Raw genomic sequence first — 17,571 nt, 5'->3', positions numbered from 1 at the left:
AAGCAAGAAATAAACATTTGTCTTAAGACCACTCAACATTGTCAGAAATAAGGAAATTAAATATAGATGAAAAAACTTCCTAGGGAATAACAAAACATAAAAATGGAGCCTTCCTTCAGGTAAAACTCTACTGCTTTTGTCCAAAAGCACAGCCAAACTCAACAAAAAATGAAAGCTGCTCTAAGACCACATAAATAAAATAAAAATGAAAATTGGGGATAAGGGGGTACACCTCGGTTCACTACATTTCTCACAGTTTAATTAACGTTAACTGTTGAAAATATATATAGGAGGATATTTCTGTCAAAGCAGCGTCCTACTCGAGTTTGGGAAATTCACACAGATTAATGTTATGCTAACTCCGATGCAGGTCGGACTTTCAGTAGCAAAATTAGTGGTGTGTTCCCCACCTCCACAACACTGACATCTTTTTACTTTACTTACAGTGGCTGCTGCTGACAGAAATAAAATGTATAATAGTTCTCGTCTTCGAAGGGGGCGGCATGTTGTATTTGTGTCGAGGCTGTGATTGCGTGTGTGTACGCGTGTGTGTGTTTGGAGGGAGGGAGGGAGGAAGTCATCGGCCAGTCAAACGTGCGTTTGAGAGAAAAAAATAGACTGGCCCATCAGCAAGTAAAAAGGGTTCGATGTAAGTCTGAACATAATGAAAGTAATTCACTTATTAATGGTAGGGTCAATTCTATCCTTACAACAAATGGGAAGACAATCTAAATTACCTATATAACTGAATTCATTATATAATGCAAATAAGGTTGCTTAAAAGTTGGTGGGGACAATTTGAGCAACCTGAAAAGTTGGTTATGTCCCTACCGTCCCTATGCAAACCTACGCCCTTGAATACAACATTCATTCATCTTCAGCATACATTATTAATACATGTGACTCATGATACAAAAAATATCAACTTGTAACCTGCAATCTACTTATGGTTCACTTGTCATACATACTGCATCTGTATGTGATGGAGGGGAATTTCAAACATGCTAATCTTTTTGTAATTTCATTGTATACATTTGTGGTTGAAGGAGGCAGAAAAGACTCATATTTCACACAAAAAACGGGTTAAGGAAGGCGTGCAAAAGGATTTAGTAGGATGTCATGGCCAGTTTAAAAACACCGCTGTTGACTTGCTGAGTGTCAAAAGTCATACCAGTCATTCCAAACCTGTTTGGCAGTTTGAAATAATGATTCCAAAAATGATACGGTTTTGTTCCTTTAGTTTTTATTAAGATTAGACTCTACACAAGACAAAAAGAATTTCCAAAAAGCATTTAGGCCACAAGAGAAATGAATAATACAACGACAACATGAAAGTCATGATAGCAACACACTGCTTTTTCTTGTTTGCAATATCCCACCTGGGTGAATAATGCATAAATCTCAGGATGACAAAATACACGTTTAGTCATCACGATCAGCACTTTTAAAACAACATGGCACTAAGTACGTGTCAGAGTGTTATCTTATGACAATGTACCAGCATACACACAAAAAAAGAGAATAAGATACATTCCTTCAAGAAATCCAACGTGCAAAAAGTTGTTGTTTTTTTAATTCACAAACTACACACAACCTAACGGAAAATAATAGATTCTTGATATGACATAAATAATAAATTTGATTATCAAACATGTATGAGAATCTACTTTGTAGACAAAAGAAATGAGACCAACACTGTAAAGGTGTCAGCAAAAATGGCCGCAGTCTTTCCATGGAATGTTTAAATAAAGGTGACATGGTCAGTCTGATCCTACATTCATATAGTTACATTACAAGACGCTCTATCCTTATTATAATGGACGTGCTATTGAAGTATATCTCAGTTGGAAGTATATTTCAAATTACTTCATTTATTTTAACAATGAAAAAATATATACAGGCATTCAGTGGTATGTGCAAGGCAAGTGTTGAATCAAAGTTGTGTATTTTTATTGCAAGTCAGGCGGGGGAACTGGAGAAAAGTCACATTTTGATGGAAATATTAGGCGAAGATCAAATATGTTAATTTAATGACGGAGACATTCGTAGATTTGCTCTGCTTCAGACTCACAGCACACTTTTACACTTCAATGGGGAAGTAAAAGTTGCAACAACAAAAAAAGTCAACGTTTTTGTACTCAAAAATTTAGGACAAAAACCGAGTTTTGGCATCATTCATTTTGTAGAAGGGGGGTGGTTTCTCTTGCCCATCTTCTCATAAGATTAAAACTTTTGAGGTATTGAAGGTAATAGGCGTGAATGATCACTGACACCCTTCCCAGTTCACATGGCCTGTTGCAGCTATGGTAGTCAACGAGTTAAAAAAAAAAAAATGAATGAATGCACTTTTATATCCCCGTGACTACCCTGTTTTTTGCAAATGAATTTATCGATTATCCTCATAACATTGCACATTAATTGGAGTAAAAAAATACAAAATATATTTTTGTGAAATCTATCCTCATAAAAATGATAATTTTTTAAACACGTATCTATTCAACTTTATTCTCCTAACGTTACAACTTTTGTTCCTCAGAAAATATGATTTTAACTGCAAAAAGTATTACTTCATTAATGTAACATTGCACCTTTTTTGACAAATAAAATCGACTTTCTCATAAAATAACATTTTTGATTTTTTTTTTCTTTTTTTCCCCAAAATGTGTCCTTGTCAGATTTTTGTACCGAGGAGAGGGCACCTGTGTACTCAGTAACGGGTGGCATCCTTGTAGGTGCTGGGGAAGGCCGGACAAGGCTTGTTCCACGACTGCTCCGCGGTGGGGAGGCTGACGGTGCTGGCACTCTTCAGTTTGTTCTTCAGGCCCCAGCTGAGGAAGGATGATTTCTTGCTGATCTTGCGCGACTTGCCATTCTTGTCGTCGCTGTCGTAGGCCAGGCAGATCATGGAGTACGTTTTGGGCAGGTTGCCGCAGAATGTGGCACTTTTGGCCGGCTGGGAAACACAGACAGGCACATATACAAAGATTACACACAGATTTAAAAAAAAAAAAAACAAAAAAAAAAAACGATATTTTTAAGAAGATTTTTCCGTTTTCAGTTGAAAAAATGTCATTATCAACAAGATTATGTCCTTCTACCTAAAAACAAATTTATGATCATCCTTCTAATTGAAATAATGTTAATTTTGTTAGACGATTGTGTTTGAAAGAACAATATGTCTACAGTATATGCTACTATAGTTGTTTCATGGCGCATTATGCCCCAGGACCAGTGTTGTCACAGATTACTTGAAAAAGTAATTTAATTACTGATTACGCCTCAGAAAAGTAATCTAGTTACTTTACTGATTACTTCATTATCAAAGTAACCAAGTTACTTTAAAAGTAATCTATCAGTTACTTTTTACCCATTTTTCTCCCTTTGCCGCCTCATCATAAGAATGACAACAGAAAAATGTCATCACATGTAATTGACTTTCCGATGATTGAATTTAAAGGGGAATATCAGAATTTCGCGGTAGTTTAACCACTCTGGAGCCCTGAAACTAACAGATATCTGACAAACTGCTTGGAATTTGTTGAAATCAACTCCACCGACCAATTAAACCCCGCTAACTCTTTAAGCCTAATGTCAAAACGTCTGAATTTTGGGTTATGGTTAACAGCATATCAGAGCCAATGTAAAACCATTGCAAACTGACTGCACAAAATTGCAAAGGTGGTGGCGGGCGCGGATGCGCGTGCATAACCCGGAAGTACTCCTCTCAACGTACACGCGGTCAATTTGGCCACAAAACGTGGCGGCAACTAAGCACTTTCCACTCAATCGGACTTACAACACATCCCACAGATGCTAAACGAACACATCACCTCACGGCATAAATGTGCAACACGCCTATGAAGTAAACAAAGCTTGCAAACTTGGAGCGATGACTGCCAGTCTTTGCTACGGCAAAGCTACGAAACGGCCACGCATGTAGGGGGTCCAACCTTTTGCTGATACCCTACAGAATGAAGGAAAACTACTCACCTTCATTCATGGATATCCACAGATCAACATTCCCTCGCAACGTCTCAACACTCGGCTCAAATGTACACCCGCCTGGCCCACGCCTTCAGTCCCACAACACATGCGACGCGGGACCAAAACAGGAAATAGCTAAGAGGTTGTCATGGTAACACGTACCGGGAACTTTTTATTTGAGCATTTTCTATTCAAAACGCTCTTCGTACATGACTACAATATTCTTCATTCTACATAAGTTATGAGGCAATGAAAAAATAGTAACACAGAGACACTAAGGAAACTAACTTTAATCAGATTACTGGTGTAGAAAAATGAACGCGTTAGATTACTCGTTACTGAAAAAAGTAATCAGATTACAGTTACGCAATACTAACGAACGCGTTACTGACAACACTGCCCAGGACTATTTTTAATTTGTCCGTTTTACCCTGGAGACCACCGTTTACAGACACTGCGCAACCGCTTTTTTTCCAAACCAGCCATAAAAAGAATGTAATTACATTTATTATTCGAAATGTCTATTATTTTTTAGGTTAGACTCGTGAATTGATGTCTAATATTTAGTTAAAAAACAACTTTAAAATATTAGTCACTGGAATATTTTAAACTTTTAAACAAATTACGTCACAATGAAAAAAATAGTGTCTGTAAATAGGTCATAACTATCGCTTAATTGTATTTTATTTTGTTACTGTTGCCTTTTCCCTGACATTTTAGATGTCACATTTTCCCCGATATTTTAGATGATAAATAACTGATCCAAACAAAGAAAAATAGGGGGGGAAAAAAGTTTAAAAGGGTAAATATTTGAAAAAAAAAATTGTCGACCAGGGTTTATGTTGTATGTCTATATATTATTGACAACTTTCACTAAGGGGTGTACTCACTTTTGTTGTCAGGGGTTTAGATATTAATGGCTATATTTTGAGTTATTTTGAGGGGGGAAAAAATTAACTCTTTTATATAAGCTGCACACAGACTGCTTTTCATTGTGTCAAAGCGTCATTTTGTCAGTGCTGTCCCATGAAAAGATATACTTAAATATCTGCAGAAATGCGAGGGGTGTAATCCCTTTTGTGATACACTGTATATATTGGTATCAGATCAGGACTCTCTATCGGCAGATCCTCAAAATCATGTAACTCGGACTCTAGTGCAAAACATGCGATTGGGACATCCCTTGTCGAAAAAATATATTAATTTGTATACAATATACGTACTTTCTGATACTGTATTTCACATTGAAGTGACACAAAAAGTTAAGTGTGTAGTGAGCCTCACCATGGTTGGGTTACTGTCCAGCATGCTGATGACCGTGATGTCCACGCCCTGCTCGTCGACATCTTTCAGCAGCCTCATGACCTCACCCACACCCATCCACTTGCATTCCACCTCACCCACGGCAACAATGTAGTCGCCCTCTTTCAGCCCATCGGCCTGCCAGGGACAAAAAAACCAGAGCGTTATATTCAGACCTCCTGACGCTACAGAGTTAATATTTACACACCAGGTCCGCTTCACCTACTTTCATCAGCAAACAATGACTTGTCAACAGTCAGTCTCTATTTCTTTTCAATTATTGTAGCTTGAATTCTGTCAGCCCATTTTTTGGTAAATTCAGCAAGAATAATCATAATGCAGACCTATGAGGAAGTTTCTGCTCACCTTTGAATAAACGGAACCAGAATAAAGCGCCTGATTGTAATTTAATTACGACTCTTCGCCAATTCTAATTAAAAGCCTTGCGCGCAGCGCAACAGATTAACAGTGTTACATAAAAGCCACTCAAACCAGGTCATAAACCTCTTTAAAACCTTAATACTGCTTTCAACTGCATGTACACTGTCTGCGTCTTCTATTGACTTAGGTCAATCAACCAAGACAACAGAATAATCCACTGTGTAGCCGCAAAGTCGGTAAACTGATACTGGGCCGGCTAACCTGCGTCAATGAACCTGAATAACCGAACCCTCTGAATATAATGTGTCATTGATTTGAATTCATGAATCAATGCATTTAAATCTTTCGAATCAGCAACACGTTAAACGATAACGATGATCTGACGATATGGCGATACAACGATTATCGATACGTTGGTCAGGAAATTATTCTAGAATATTCTACAAACAACTAATAAACTTAAAAACAAGCTTCTGCTGTGAATTGGAATAAGTTTATCACTAGTAGACGTCCAATCCATTTGAACTGGGAGGGTGGCCCTCCCACTTCAAACGGATTGAACGTCTATGGCTGTTAGTGGCAGCCAATGCCAGGCAATGAGGTAATTTTGGGCTATTTAATGTCGTTTACCTGTTGATTTTCAATTACTTCCTGTTGATTTTGGGGTATTTTACGGGTCACTTCCTGTTTGAGTTACAGAACAGGAAGTGACCTGGGAATTACCCAAATGAATAGGCAGTGAGTCAAACTCAACAGGAAATGACCTGTAAATGCCCAGGTTTCGAATGAACGAACGTTCCAAGTCTAAATGGATTCGGCGTCGTGCACCGTCAATGCAGCCTTAGAGTTAACTGAGAGAGACACTATTATGGTGGAGGATTTTCGTTGCAACTTGTTGGTTCCTTTTTATTTTATTTTATTTTTTTGACATTGAGACCTTTTTTGAAACGATATCTCGATTCTTGGCAGGAGCACATCGATAACCTTTTGTGATACAAAGTATCACGATATATGACCATTTCGATATTTTGTCACACCCGTAACGTTAAATGTGGGTTTAAAAGCTCCATTGATTTCAATAGCCGAAAACATTTCAAATTTCAAAAAGTATCTTGTTCAGATTCCTCATTCAAGAAATCAACGCGCACTAAAATTGTATAATGAAAATCTGACAAAAACGTCCCCATTTATTTCCAGTGGTTCCATTCATTTCCAATAAGTAAAAACTATATCACCATCAGTGTTGTTAATCTTACTTAAAAAAAAAAAAAAAGTAATTAATTATAGTTACAAATTACTTCCCCCAAAAAGTAATTGCGTTAGTAACTCAGTTGCCTGAATGTAAGAGTAATTAATTACTTGGCAAAGTAACTGGTGATAATTTTCATGTCCCCCTCATTTAGGTCACACTATGTGAAGTGTAAAAGGTTTTTGGGACAATTGGCCCTAGCTCAATTCTTTACCCTATTTTACCCTTTACCCTGAATCAACCGTTAAAAGTTGTTAAAATTGCTCCCATTGTTGCATTAATTCCCTTCTGTCCCTTTTGACATGTGGAAGTTTTAAAACGGTTTCATCATTTAAAGATAGATTCAAGTCAATATTTTGCCAATTTAGGGGTATTTTAGATCAAAAGTTACTTCAGTTTGCTAGGAAGGTTCTCTACAACAGAGCCTTCCTAAGACGTCTACTGCTTTAAGATGGCGGCCATTTACTAATGCATGTAGTTCCTATACTGTACATGTTGCGAACACCCGCGTGTCTGTCATTTCGCATCTAGTTCTATATATTTGTGATATCTACCATGTCTACCATATCACGTGGGCGTAGTTTGTAGGCTATCGGCTACAGTCAGGTATTACTGGAGCCACCTAGCATCGCCTTTGCTCGGTGTCACAACTTTTTTGCCTCCTCCCCACTCCTTCTCTGCTCTTCCGTCTCGGTGAGTCCTTTTTCAGACTTTTATCGCGTCATTCAACCAATATAGCAACGCATAGTAACGCACGCCTTTCCATCCTCAGTAACTGTAACGACGTTGTCAAGATGAGAAAAGTAATTATTTAGATTACTCACAACTGAAAAAAATAACGCCGTTAGTAACGCCGTTATATTCTAACACCGTTATTAACAACACTGATCACCATGAGGTAACCCGAAAAGCCCTAGAATCTACAAGAAATTACCAAGAAATGCTTCAAAATGTACAGTAAGTGACCTGTAAGTACACAAAAATTGACAGAGCTAGACATCCATTTCATTTTGGCAGCCGTTAACAAAGAAGTGACCCGAAAATTGATAAGTGCCCTAAAGCAGCCACATTAAATAAAAAAAAGAAGTGAATAAAAATGACAGTTTGTACTCACAGCAGCAGGACAGAGAGGATCCAGTGAGACCACTTGGACCGGTGCATCCCCCTTAAGGGTAAAGCCCAGGTCTCTGTCCTCTGTTCGCAGACGAACTGTCCGGGGTGGTGTCCAACGCTGCTTGGCGGAGAACACCGATAGAGGACCCTGAGTTGACACACACATTGGACATACAGGTCATTAAAGAGGCATAATGCTATACACAAATTATTGCTGTGTATTAAAAAAGTGCGTGATAAGATGATGTAAGAGGATAAAACGTTATTCAAAGCATTCTTTATTTTCTTCCCGTTTTTTATCTGATGGGAAAATCTCTATTTCATTAAATCCTTTCAGTGCACTCTTTTATAAAGGGATGACACGGTCTTTGCCCAAACAAAGAATGGAACAGTCCGGACTAAAATGTTAAATCCCATCAAAGAGCTTTCAAAACACATCCTCCAAAGCATCTAACTTCAACTCCAATTGTCAATTTAAACAATTTTTACCAACCGAATTTCTTCAAAATGGCTTCCTTGTTCGGTTTCCGTCATGGATGTTTGAGACTTTTTCATATATAATGTTATTATTTCATGTCAATTGTTCTAAAAAGGAAAGGGGGCAGATTGTTTTTTCTGAATCTCCTCAAAATGATCATCAAATTTTCCTACCATTATCTCGTATGTCTGGCAGTGTGAAACACTAAAAGTGCCCTTCTGACACGCAGAGGCGATTGTGCTAAGACTGCAAGGGAAGCTGAGCTGCCCTTTAAAATGTCAAAAAATAAATGATAAAATGCAAACTGTTGTGTGCACATGTCATAGATTAATTATGCACTACAAGGTGCTCAAATTTTGTTCTGAATAAGCTTATTATCACTGCTAACGACACAGTTACTTTTCGTTTATTCGCGCAACTTCACAATCCTTTAAACAGCGTATCTCGGCCTTCTTTGAAACAGTACCGGCGGGCATAGACTTCATAATATATTGACGGGACACGGGGCCGATTACCGGTAATAGGGAGCCTATCTTCGTCAAAGCTGACCAAGTGGAAACACAGACAAAGAGCTTTTTACATTGAAAATTGTTGTGTATAATTGCTTAAATCCTTAAATTCTTTATAGATATGGACGTAAAACAGTCTCGATTCTTGGTTAAAAGCAAAAAACAAACAAACAAACAAACGAAAAAAAAAAAAAGGGCAGTTAGCATTTATCTTATGTAAATATGTCGAATATGCGGCTAGTCTTTAAGCCGCTGTGGGGCCGCTTTATCACCACAAAGAGCTTCTTACGTTGAAAATTGTTGTGAATAAATACTTAAATTCCTGAATTCTTTATACACATGGATGTAAAACAGTTTCAATTCTTGGTTAAAAGCAAAAAAAAAAAAAAAAAAAAAAAAAAAAAAAAAAAAAAAAAAAACAATACCAAAAAAATGGGCAGTCAGCATTTATTTTACGTAAATATGACGAATGTGCTGCTAGTCTTTAAGCCACTGTGGCGCCGCCATTTCACCACAAAGAGCTTTTTACATTAAAAGTTCTTGTGAATAAATACTTAAATCACTGAATTCTTTATAGATATGAACGTAAAACAGTCTCGATTCTTGGTGAAAAGAAAAAAAACGAGCAGTCAGCATTTATTTTACGTAAATATTGCGAATTATGACGCCATTGCCGTAGCGGTTAATTTCTCCCATTGATTCTTTTCACAACGTTTCAAAATGCATGCATGGAACGAAAAATATAAATCTTCGAACAAATCACTCCTGAGACTATCCTTCCTGTTTGTATACGGTACAGCTTTTGTACTTTTTCAACCTAAATCCGGCGTTGGATCGCTGCATATGTTAGAGAATAACTGCGACAGACTTCGACCGACTAAAGCGGAGTGTGGGACGACCCCCTACTTGAAGGTGTGGCACAGTGCTTGGGGAATGTGTCCCGTCATCATCATTATGAAGTCTATGCCGGCAGGTTTGCTGGAAAGAAAGTAGTCACCTATTGTCCTTTTTGCCATTGATCGCAAGTGCTGTCAAGTTTTCCCGCTACCCCAATCATAACCTACACCTTCTTTTTCTTCTGTTGTATTTTCCCTTGCCAAACCAGCTCGTTATATTACTGCCGGCACCAACAAGTGGATTTTACCATGAAGGAGTTTGTCAGCAAAAAAAATGCAATGGTACCGGTCGCACATGTGCAAGTAGATGAAAAAAGTACTTGCACTAGGCTCTAATTTTAGTTGCAAAATGCAACCGTTTGGTTGCAGTCTGGTGCCCTGTTATTGACATTGGGCAGTGGGTGAGGCTTGGGTGGCCCGGACGCTCTGCATAATGATTAGATGATCCGAGGATGAATCCCTTTTTGATTCGCAGCCAAATGAAGGAATCAGCAATCTTGTTAACATCTTCAGGAAGAAGTTGAACCGGTGACTTTCCTAATAGTAGTAGCGATACTTTCTTTGTTAAAAACCACTAACAAAAAATAATCAAGCATCTACTTCTGTTTTTTTTCTTTTGTAGCTGCATGTGTTTGTAGACTGATTTCTGTCATTCTAGTTTCTTTCCCTACAAAGCAGCGGGTGCCGCTGAGCCCCTCCGCCGCAACAAAGCACTCACAAGCGGACACACTTTGAGCTTGTGTATTAAATACCAGCATCAGCCACTGGTGCCACGCTACCCCAACCCAAACTGAACGATAGCCATCCAATTCATTTTGACTGGATAGCATTGAAATGAGGCCTTTGAGTGAGGTAAAGCATCATGTGGGGAAGATGAGCCACCACCAGAATTGAATAAATGTATACTACTGCTATGAGGAGGAGAAAGATTTGATACTTTCTATTCCACTTCATAGTAGTATACAACATATATACCAAGAACCATTTCCCACCATTAGTGTTAGTGTTTTGCGAGGATGAAGACGATAAAATGAAAATAACCCATATCATTACACCCATATTTTAACATATAAATAACATTGTGATTAGAAGATTAGTAACCCACATACCAGCCTCCGGAAAAAGTCCATGACTTTCACCTTTAAGACAGCGGGAAACTCCATCTCTGCTTGATGCTCAGTTTTTGCTGTATTTAAAAAAACATAAATAAACAACCACTGTCAAATTTTAAATCGATGTAATCAATAATACTGTCAACATATGCCAGTGTCCATTCCTCTCAAAACTGCCAGGTCAGCACAAGTGTCATCAATGTTTGCTCACAGATAATGTCGGGTGCCTCCAGGTAGTCTGCGAATTCCTCGTCTGTCTGGTTGTCACTGGCCTTGTGCAGCGAGCGCTGGTGGCTGGCTTTTAGAATGTCTTGCAGCATCTCCAGCTTGTTGAGGTGATGGCACAATGAGTAGATCCTCAGTGCCTCCTCGTGGCCCGTGATGGCGCGACGAATATGGGCTCTTCCTGTGAAGGGCCAGGAAATGCAAATCATGCAATTACAATATAAAAGGAGAGGGTCACGTGATGGTAAACCTACCGACTCGCTCTCGCTGATCCTTTTTTTTCAAAATGTCCAGAGGTGAACATCCATCAGGTAGGTGATCGTACACTTGAGACAAGGTCTTTTCTTGCTTGTCCTCGTCATCGCTTGGACTCACTGGACACAGACAGAACACATACTCCTTGAATAATGTTGTTCTTGTAGTTTCTTTCTCTATTGCACCGTCGTTATGCGTTACGAAACATTCCTGACTATTGAGTATCACATTCACTTTATTTTGCCCTCCTGGGACTCCAAAGTTGTGCAGTTAATGGCTCCATTCAGTCAGGAATCCCATAATGAGCAGCCCCCCGCCCTACTAGTTACTAGCCTTCCACGTCCATTCATAAGTACTCCTCATCAGCACGGACTAAAATATGTCATCATAATCACATACAACACAAAAAACAGGTTTCCTTAACTCTTATTGGGATTCAGTTCTCTGCCATTCTTGTAAACAAGACTCTTTTTAACTATATGGTGTGTGCGCGTGCGTGAGTGTCCCAAATAGCTCTTATGTAACAGCATTGTGTCCTGCAGTGATTCCATCCAGTAGCAGCTATTCACATCGTGACTAACAGCATGCATTCCTTCATGTCACCATAACAAATTCTTTGATATGGTCAACATGAACACTTTATCAGGTACATCAGCTTTCACTATTGTAATAAATGAAAATAATAATTATATTTAACAATTTCATTTTCTCCTTTTACACTGTGTTGTTTTTGTCAAAAAAGACGATAACAAAAACACTTCGTCGACAAACAATGTTGTCATGACGGTGACGTGACAAAGCTAAAAAGGTGCGTGGGAGACTACAGCATAAAGAGACGAATGCCAGTTTTCGTCTGACAAGACGACAATGCGACATAGTTTCTGTCATATGTTTCTGTCATATGTTCACAATGCGTGACATTTTCATATTGTACGTTTAGTGCGTCAGCTTGCATCGTAGCAGTGTTTAGGTCATGTCACTCTTGTTAGATGTGCTGCGCCTCACTGGAGTTTAAGATTTGTTTCAAGCTAGGCCTAGCTCCATCTTGCTTGTTTGGAAACACATGGTGAGATTTGTTTTCTTATCTTGGCAAGAGAGTATGCAATGTTGCTTTAGCCTTTGAAGGCCTTTGCAGAGTGATTATCGCACACTAAATGTAACTTTTCGCGTTAGGATAGCCTTCGTGTTAGCATTAGCATCAACTTTAGCGCAGTGAGCACCTTCTTAAACGCTTAGTAGACAACTTTTTTTATTGTCTAAGTTCCTTCAAAATTATTGGAAAGCTTTATTTTCGGACTAAAACTTTTAAATTTTAGAAACGAAAACATGTGAGTAACTGTCCACTAAAACTACCAGCAAATTAAATTTGTATTAGATTTCGTAGACTAAGACGAACACATTTTGAAATGACTAAAATAAGACTAAGACTATTAAGGATTTTCATCCAAAAGACAAACAAAAATGAAAAGGGCTGCCAAAAACAACACTGCAACCCCCCTGCAAAAATCGAAAATCCACGGAGTAAAGGCAGAGCTTACCGTATTTTTCGGACTATAAGTCACAGTTGTTTTTTTTTTTTTTCCATAGTTTGGCTGGGGGTGCGACTTATTCTCTGGAGCGACTGATGTGTGAAATTATTAACACATTATTATATCATTTCACATGTTATTTTGGTGTTTTGGAGTGACACTGATGGTTTGGTAAACTTTTAGCATGTTCTTTATGCTATAGTTATCTGAATAACTCCTAATAGCTATGTTACATTAACATAATGGCCATTTTCGCATTTCGTTGTTCATGCATCATGTAACATTATCATTAGAGGCGTGCAAAATTTCCAATTCTTAGATTATTCGCGATTCAGCCGTAGAAGATTCGAGAACCATTCACAAATATCCAAATTCTGATTATTGAATTATACCAGGTAAAGCAAAGGTAAAACACAGTCAGCGCAGTCTTTGGAGCGCAATGAGGAATGGACCAAGAGTAAATATCATGTTCAACTCATTCCGCTAGATAAAAAAAAACAATCATACCTAACTGCGGCTGACAGCCGCTACAAACAACACCCAGTTGCTAGTTGCTACAAACATACGGCTACAGTAGATATCATATATATGTAGAACTAGATGCAAAATGACAGACGACGTCAGAGTTAGAACATTTATTATTGAACAGAGATGCGAAATGACAGACTTTCCGGCGTAAGTAAACAGCCGCCATCTTAAAGCAGTAGACCTCTCTAGAAGGCTCTGTTGTAGTGAACCTAATTAACTTTTTATCTAAAGTACTCCCCAAATCGGCAGAATCTTGTCTTGAATCTATCTTTAAATTATGAAATAGTTTTAAAACTTTGACATAAATAGAAGGGAAATTATGGAATAACGGGAGAAATTTTAACAACTGTAACAGTTGATACACAACATTAAATTAATTGAATGTAGTTTAAAGCTGCTGATACAGAATGGGGACTGGAGTTTTTTATTTACTGTTATTTTTGTATATTTGTTTACTGTTATATGTTGCAGTGCCTTGCAAAAGTATTCGGCCCCCTTGAATCTTGCAACCTTTCGCCACATTTCAGGCTTCAAACATGAAGATATGAAATTGAATTTTTTTGTCAAGAATCAACAACAAGTGGGAAACAATCGTGAAGTGGAACAACATTTATTGGATAATTTAAACTTTTTTAACAAATAAAAAACTGAAAAGTGGGGCGTGCAATATTATTCGGCCCCTTTACTTTCAGTGCAGCAAACTCACTCCAGAAGTTCAGTGAGGATCTCTGAATGATCCAATGTTGTCCTAAATGACCGATGATGATAAATAGAATCCAAATGTGTGTAATCAAGTCTCCGTATAAATGCACCTGCTCTGTGATAGTCTCAGGGTTCTGTTTAAAGTGCAGAGAGCATTATGAAAACCAAGGAACACACCAGGCAGGTCCGAGATACTGTTGTGGAGAAGTTTAAAGCCGGATTTGGATACAAAAAGATTTCCCAAGCTTTAAACATCTCAAGGAGCACTGTGCAAGCCATCATATTGAAATGGAAGGAGCATCAGACCACTGCAAATCTACCAAGACCTGGCCGTCCTTCCAAACTTTCTTCTCAAACAAGGAGAAAACTGATCAGAGATGCAGCCAAGAGGCCCATGATCACTCTGGATGAACTGCAGAGATCTACAGCTGAGGTGGGAGAGTCTGTCCATAGGACAACAATCAGTCGTACACTGCACAAATCTGGCCTTTATGGAAGAGTGGCAAGAAGAAAGCCATTTCTCAAACATATCCATAAAAAGTCTCGTTTAAAGTTTGCCACAAGCCACCTGGGAGACACACCAAACATGTGGAAGAAGGTGCTCTGGTCAGATGAAACCAAAATTGAACTTTTTGGCCACAATGCAAAACGATGTGTTTGGCGTAAAAGCAACACAGCTCATCACCCTGAACACACCATCCCCACTGTCAAACATGGTGGTGGCAGCATCATGGTTTGGGCCTGCTTTTCTTCAGCAGGGACAGGGAAGATGGTTAAAATTGACGGGAAGATGGATGCAGCCAAATACAGGAACATTCTGGAAGAAAACCTGTTAGTATCTGCACAAGACCTGAGACTGGGACGGAGATTTATCTTCCAACAGGACAATGATCCAAAACATAAAGCCAAATCTACAATGGAATGGTTCAAAAATAAACGTATCCAGGTGTTAGAATGGCCAAGTCAAAGTCCAGACCTGAATCCAATCGAGAATCTGTGGAAAGAGCTGAAGACTGCGGTTCACAAACACTCTCCACCCAACCTCACTGAGCTCGAGCTGTTTTGCAAGGAAGAATGGGCAAGAATGTCAGTATCTCGATGTGCAAAACTGATAGAAACATACCCCAAGCAACTTGCAGCTGTAATTGGAGCAAAAGGTGGCGCTACAAAGTATTAACGCAAGGGGGCCGAATAATATTGCACGCCCCACTTTTCAGTTTTTTATTTGTTAAAAAAGTTTAAATTATCCAATACATTTTGTTCCACTTCACGATTGTGTCCCACTTGTTGTTGATTCTTGACAAAAAATTAAAATTTTATATCTTAATGTTTGAAGCCTGAAATGTGGCGAAAGGTTGCAAGGTTCAAGGGGGCCGAATACTTTTGCAAGGCACTGTAAATCTTGTTATTGGTGCAGCTGCCAAAAACTTCTCATAAGAGTAAACGGTTTTACTTCATTTAAAAATTAAAAAAAAACATTTTTGTTACACTTTTATGTAATAGTGTTGAACCTATCTTTATATGTTATTTCTTTCTATTAATGTGGGTCTTTTTTTTCTCTAAATAATGGGTGCAATTTTATTTAATATAAAGTGTGAATCTGTGTGAAAATACTTTCAATTGCACTGATGAGATCCATGTGCCATGGGAGACTAACAATTACAAACGATCCAAATACTGCACATAGCAGACATAATTTGGATCAAAGAGGTAAACAAAACCAGTTCCTTTTCTACAACCACACTAACAAACTTGTATGTTTAGAAAAATGTCTCCCATCCATGAGAAAAATCTCACAGAAAAGAAGGTGTCTACAGTCGACTTGGGAAAGTGTTAACAAAAACTGGACTTACTGTGGTGGTCCAACAAAGCGGAGGCCAAAAAGTAGTGCGCCATGGAGCGATAGTGGTTGGTCTTCACTTGGGACATGGTGGACCAGAAAAAAGGCACATTGTCTTTCACCGGCGTCTGGATCATGGATTGGTGGACGTGGTCGTAGATTTCTGACACCTTGGCCGCCTCCTGCGCCATCCTGAGCAGGGTCAGAAACTCATTGCGGACGCCGGGCAGGGCGAGCTGTTCGAAGAGACACTCCTGTGCCTGCGCCAGCATCATGCGAATCAGCATGGCCAGCATGGCAGGACTCATGTCATAGCTAGGCGTGTGCGTGAAAGTCTCTTTCAGGTGGTTCAGAATGCCTGCATCGGGAAAAAGGACAACACAAATGTTTCATCTTTGAAGCAAAATCCAACTGAGATTCTTTGTTGTTATCTTATAATAATAATGCTGTAGGCACGTTAATTTGGGCCCAGAGTCTCAGAGTCATCTGCTGACATATTTTTCATACCCGCTGCCTTCTGGAATGCTGAAATGGCATCCCTCAGGCCGACCGATGTCTGCCGGTCACTGCGGGTGCCGATCTGTGAGTAGAGGGCGGCCATGTTGAAGAGCATACTGGCCTTCTCTAGCGATAGGTTTTGCTGGCAAACCGGCACGCCCGTGAAGGAGTCGTACCTAATGGTATAGATCGAAAGGCCGCTGTCAATCGTTAAAATTTAGCAACTTACATAAATAACTTAAAGATCGTGTTAGATTGTACCAAGTGAAGAAGATGCCGCTGTGATGCGTGGGTGAGAAGAATCGACTCTCTACAAGCGGAAGATGGTTGAAGTACTTTGCAAGAAGTTCCACGCCAGCCTCGCTACGACTTGGTGTCCTGCAAGACTGGAAGCCAAAAATAGAATAAAATGGGTTATCGATCTTATACAGTGCTGACCAAAGGTATTGGCACCCCTGCAAGTCTGTCAGATAATGCTCAATTTCTCCCAGAAAATGATTTCGATTACAAATGCGTTGGTCGTAATATTTTTATCTATTTTGCTTGCAATGAAAAAACACAAAAGGGAATGGGGAAAAAAAATATTAAATCATTATCATTTTACACAAAACTCCAAAAATGTTTCGGACAAAAGCTTTGGCACCCTTTGAAAAATCATGTGATGCTTCTCTAATTTGTGTAATTAAAAGCACTTGTTACTTACACTGAAGCACATAACAGGTGGCGGCAATAACTAAAACACACTTGCAGCCAGTCAAAATGGATTAAAGTTGACTCAACCTCTGTCCTGTGTCCTTATGTGTACCACATTGAGCACGGAGAAAAGAAAGAAGACCAAAGAACTGTCTGAGGACTTGAGAAGCAAAACTCTGAGGAAGCGTGGGCAATATCAAGGCTACAAATCCAAATCCAAAGACCTGAATGTGCCTGTGTTTACCGTGTGCCGTCTCATCAATAATTGTAAATCCCA

At 39.0% G+C, this 17,571-nt stretch overlaps 1 protein-coding gene across 2 annotated transcripts in view; it reads right to left on the bottom strand.

Moving 5' to 3' along the window:
• Positions 1–1,221: 1,221 nt before the first annotated feature.
• The window catches only part of rhpn2 (rhophilin, Rho GTPase binding protein 2), a 47,194-nt gene continuing 30,844 nt past the window's right edge, over positions 1,222–17,571 (bottom strand). Inside the window, exons 6-14 of one of the 2 annotated variants that reach the window (XM_057841481.1) lie at positions 16,863–16,987; positions 16,611–16,777; positions 16,117–16,461; positions 11,504–11,623; positions 11,236–11,430; positions 11,052–11,098; positions 8,031–8,177; positions 5,269–5,424; positions 1,222–2,953 (exon numbers count right to left, since the gene is read on the bottom strand). In XM_057841481.1, the coding sequence (XP_057697464.1) occupies positions 2,708–2,953; positions 5,269–5,424; positions 8,031–8,177; positions 11,052–11,098; positions 11,236–11,430; positions 11,504–11,623; positions 16,117–16,461; positions 16,611–16,777; positions 16,863–16,987 (1,548 nt within the window). In that variant the 3' untranslated portion in view covers positions 1,222–2,707. Of the gene's footprint in view, positions 2,954–5,268; positions 5,425–8,030; positions 8,178–11,021; positions 11,099–11,235; positions 11,431–11,503; positions 11,624–16,116; positions 16,462–16,610; positions 16,778–16,862; positions 16,988–17,571 lie in introns of both variants that reach the window. The other variant, XM_057841471.1, reaches the window with a different exon arrangement.

This window comes from Corythoichthys intestinalis, chromosome 1 (genome assembly GCF_030265065.1).
Source record: "Corythoichthys intestinalis isolate RoL2023-P3 chromosome 1, ASM3026506v1, whole genome shotgun sequence".
In the NCBI taxonomy this organism is placed as follows: Eukaryota; Metazoa; Chordata; class Actinopteri; order Syngnathiformes; family Syngnathidae; genus Corythoichthys; species Corythoichthys intestinalis.
The sequence above is the reverse complement of the archived record's forward strand: the minus strand, read 5'-3'. Positions and strand labels throughout refer to the sequence as shown.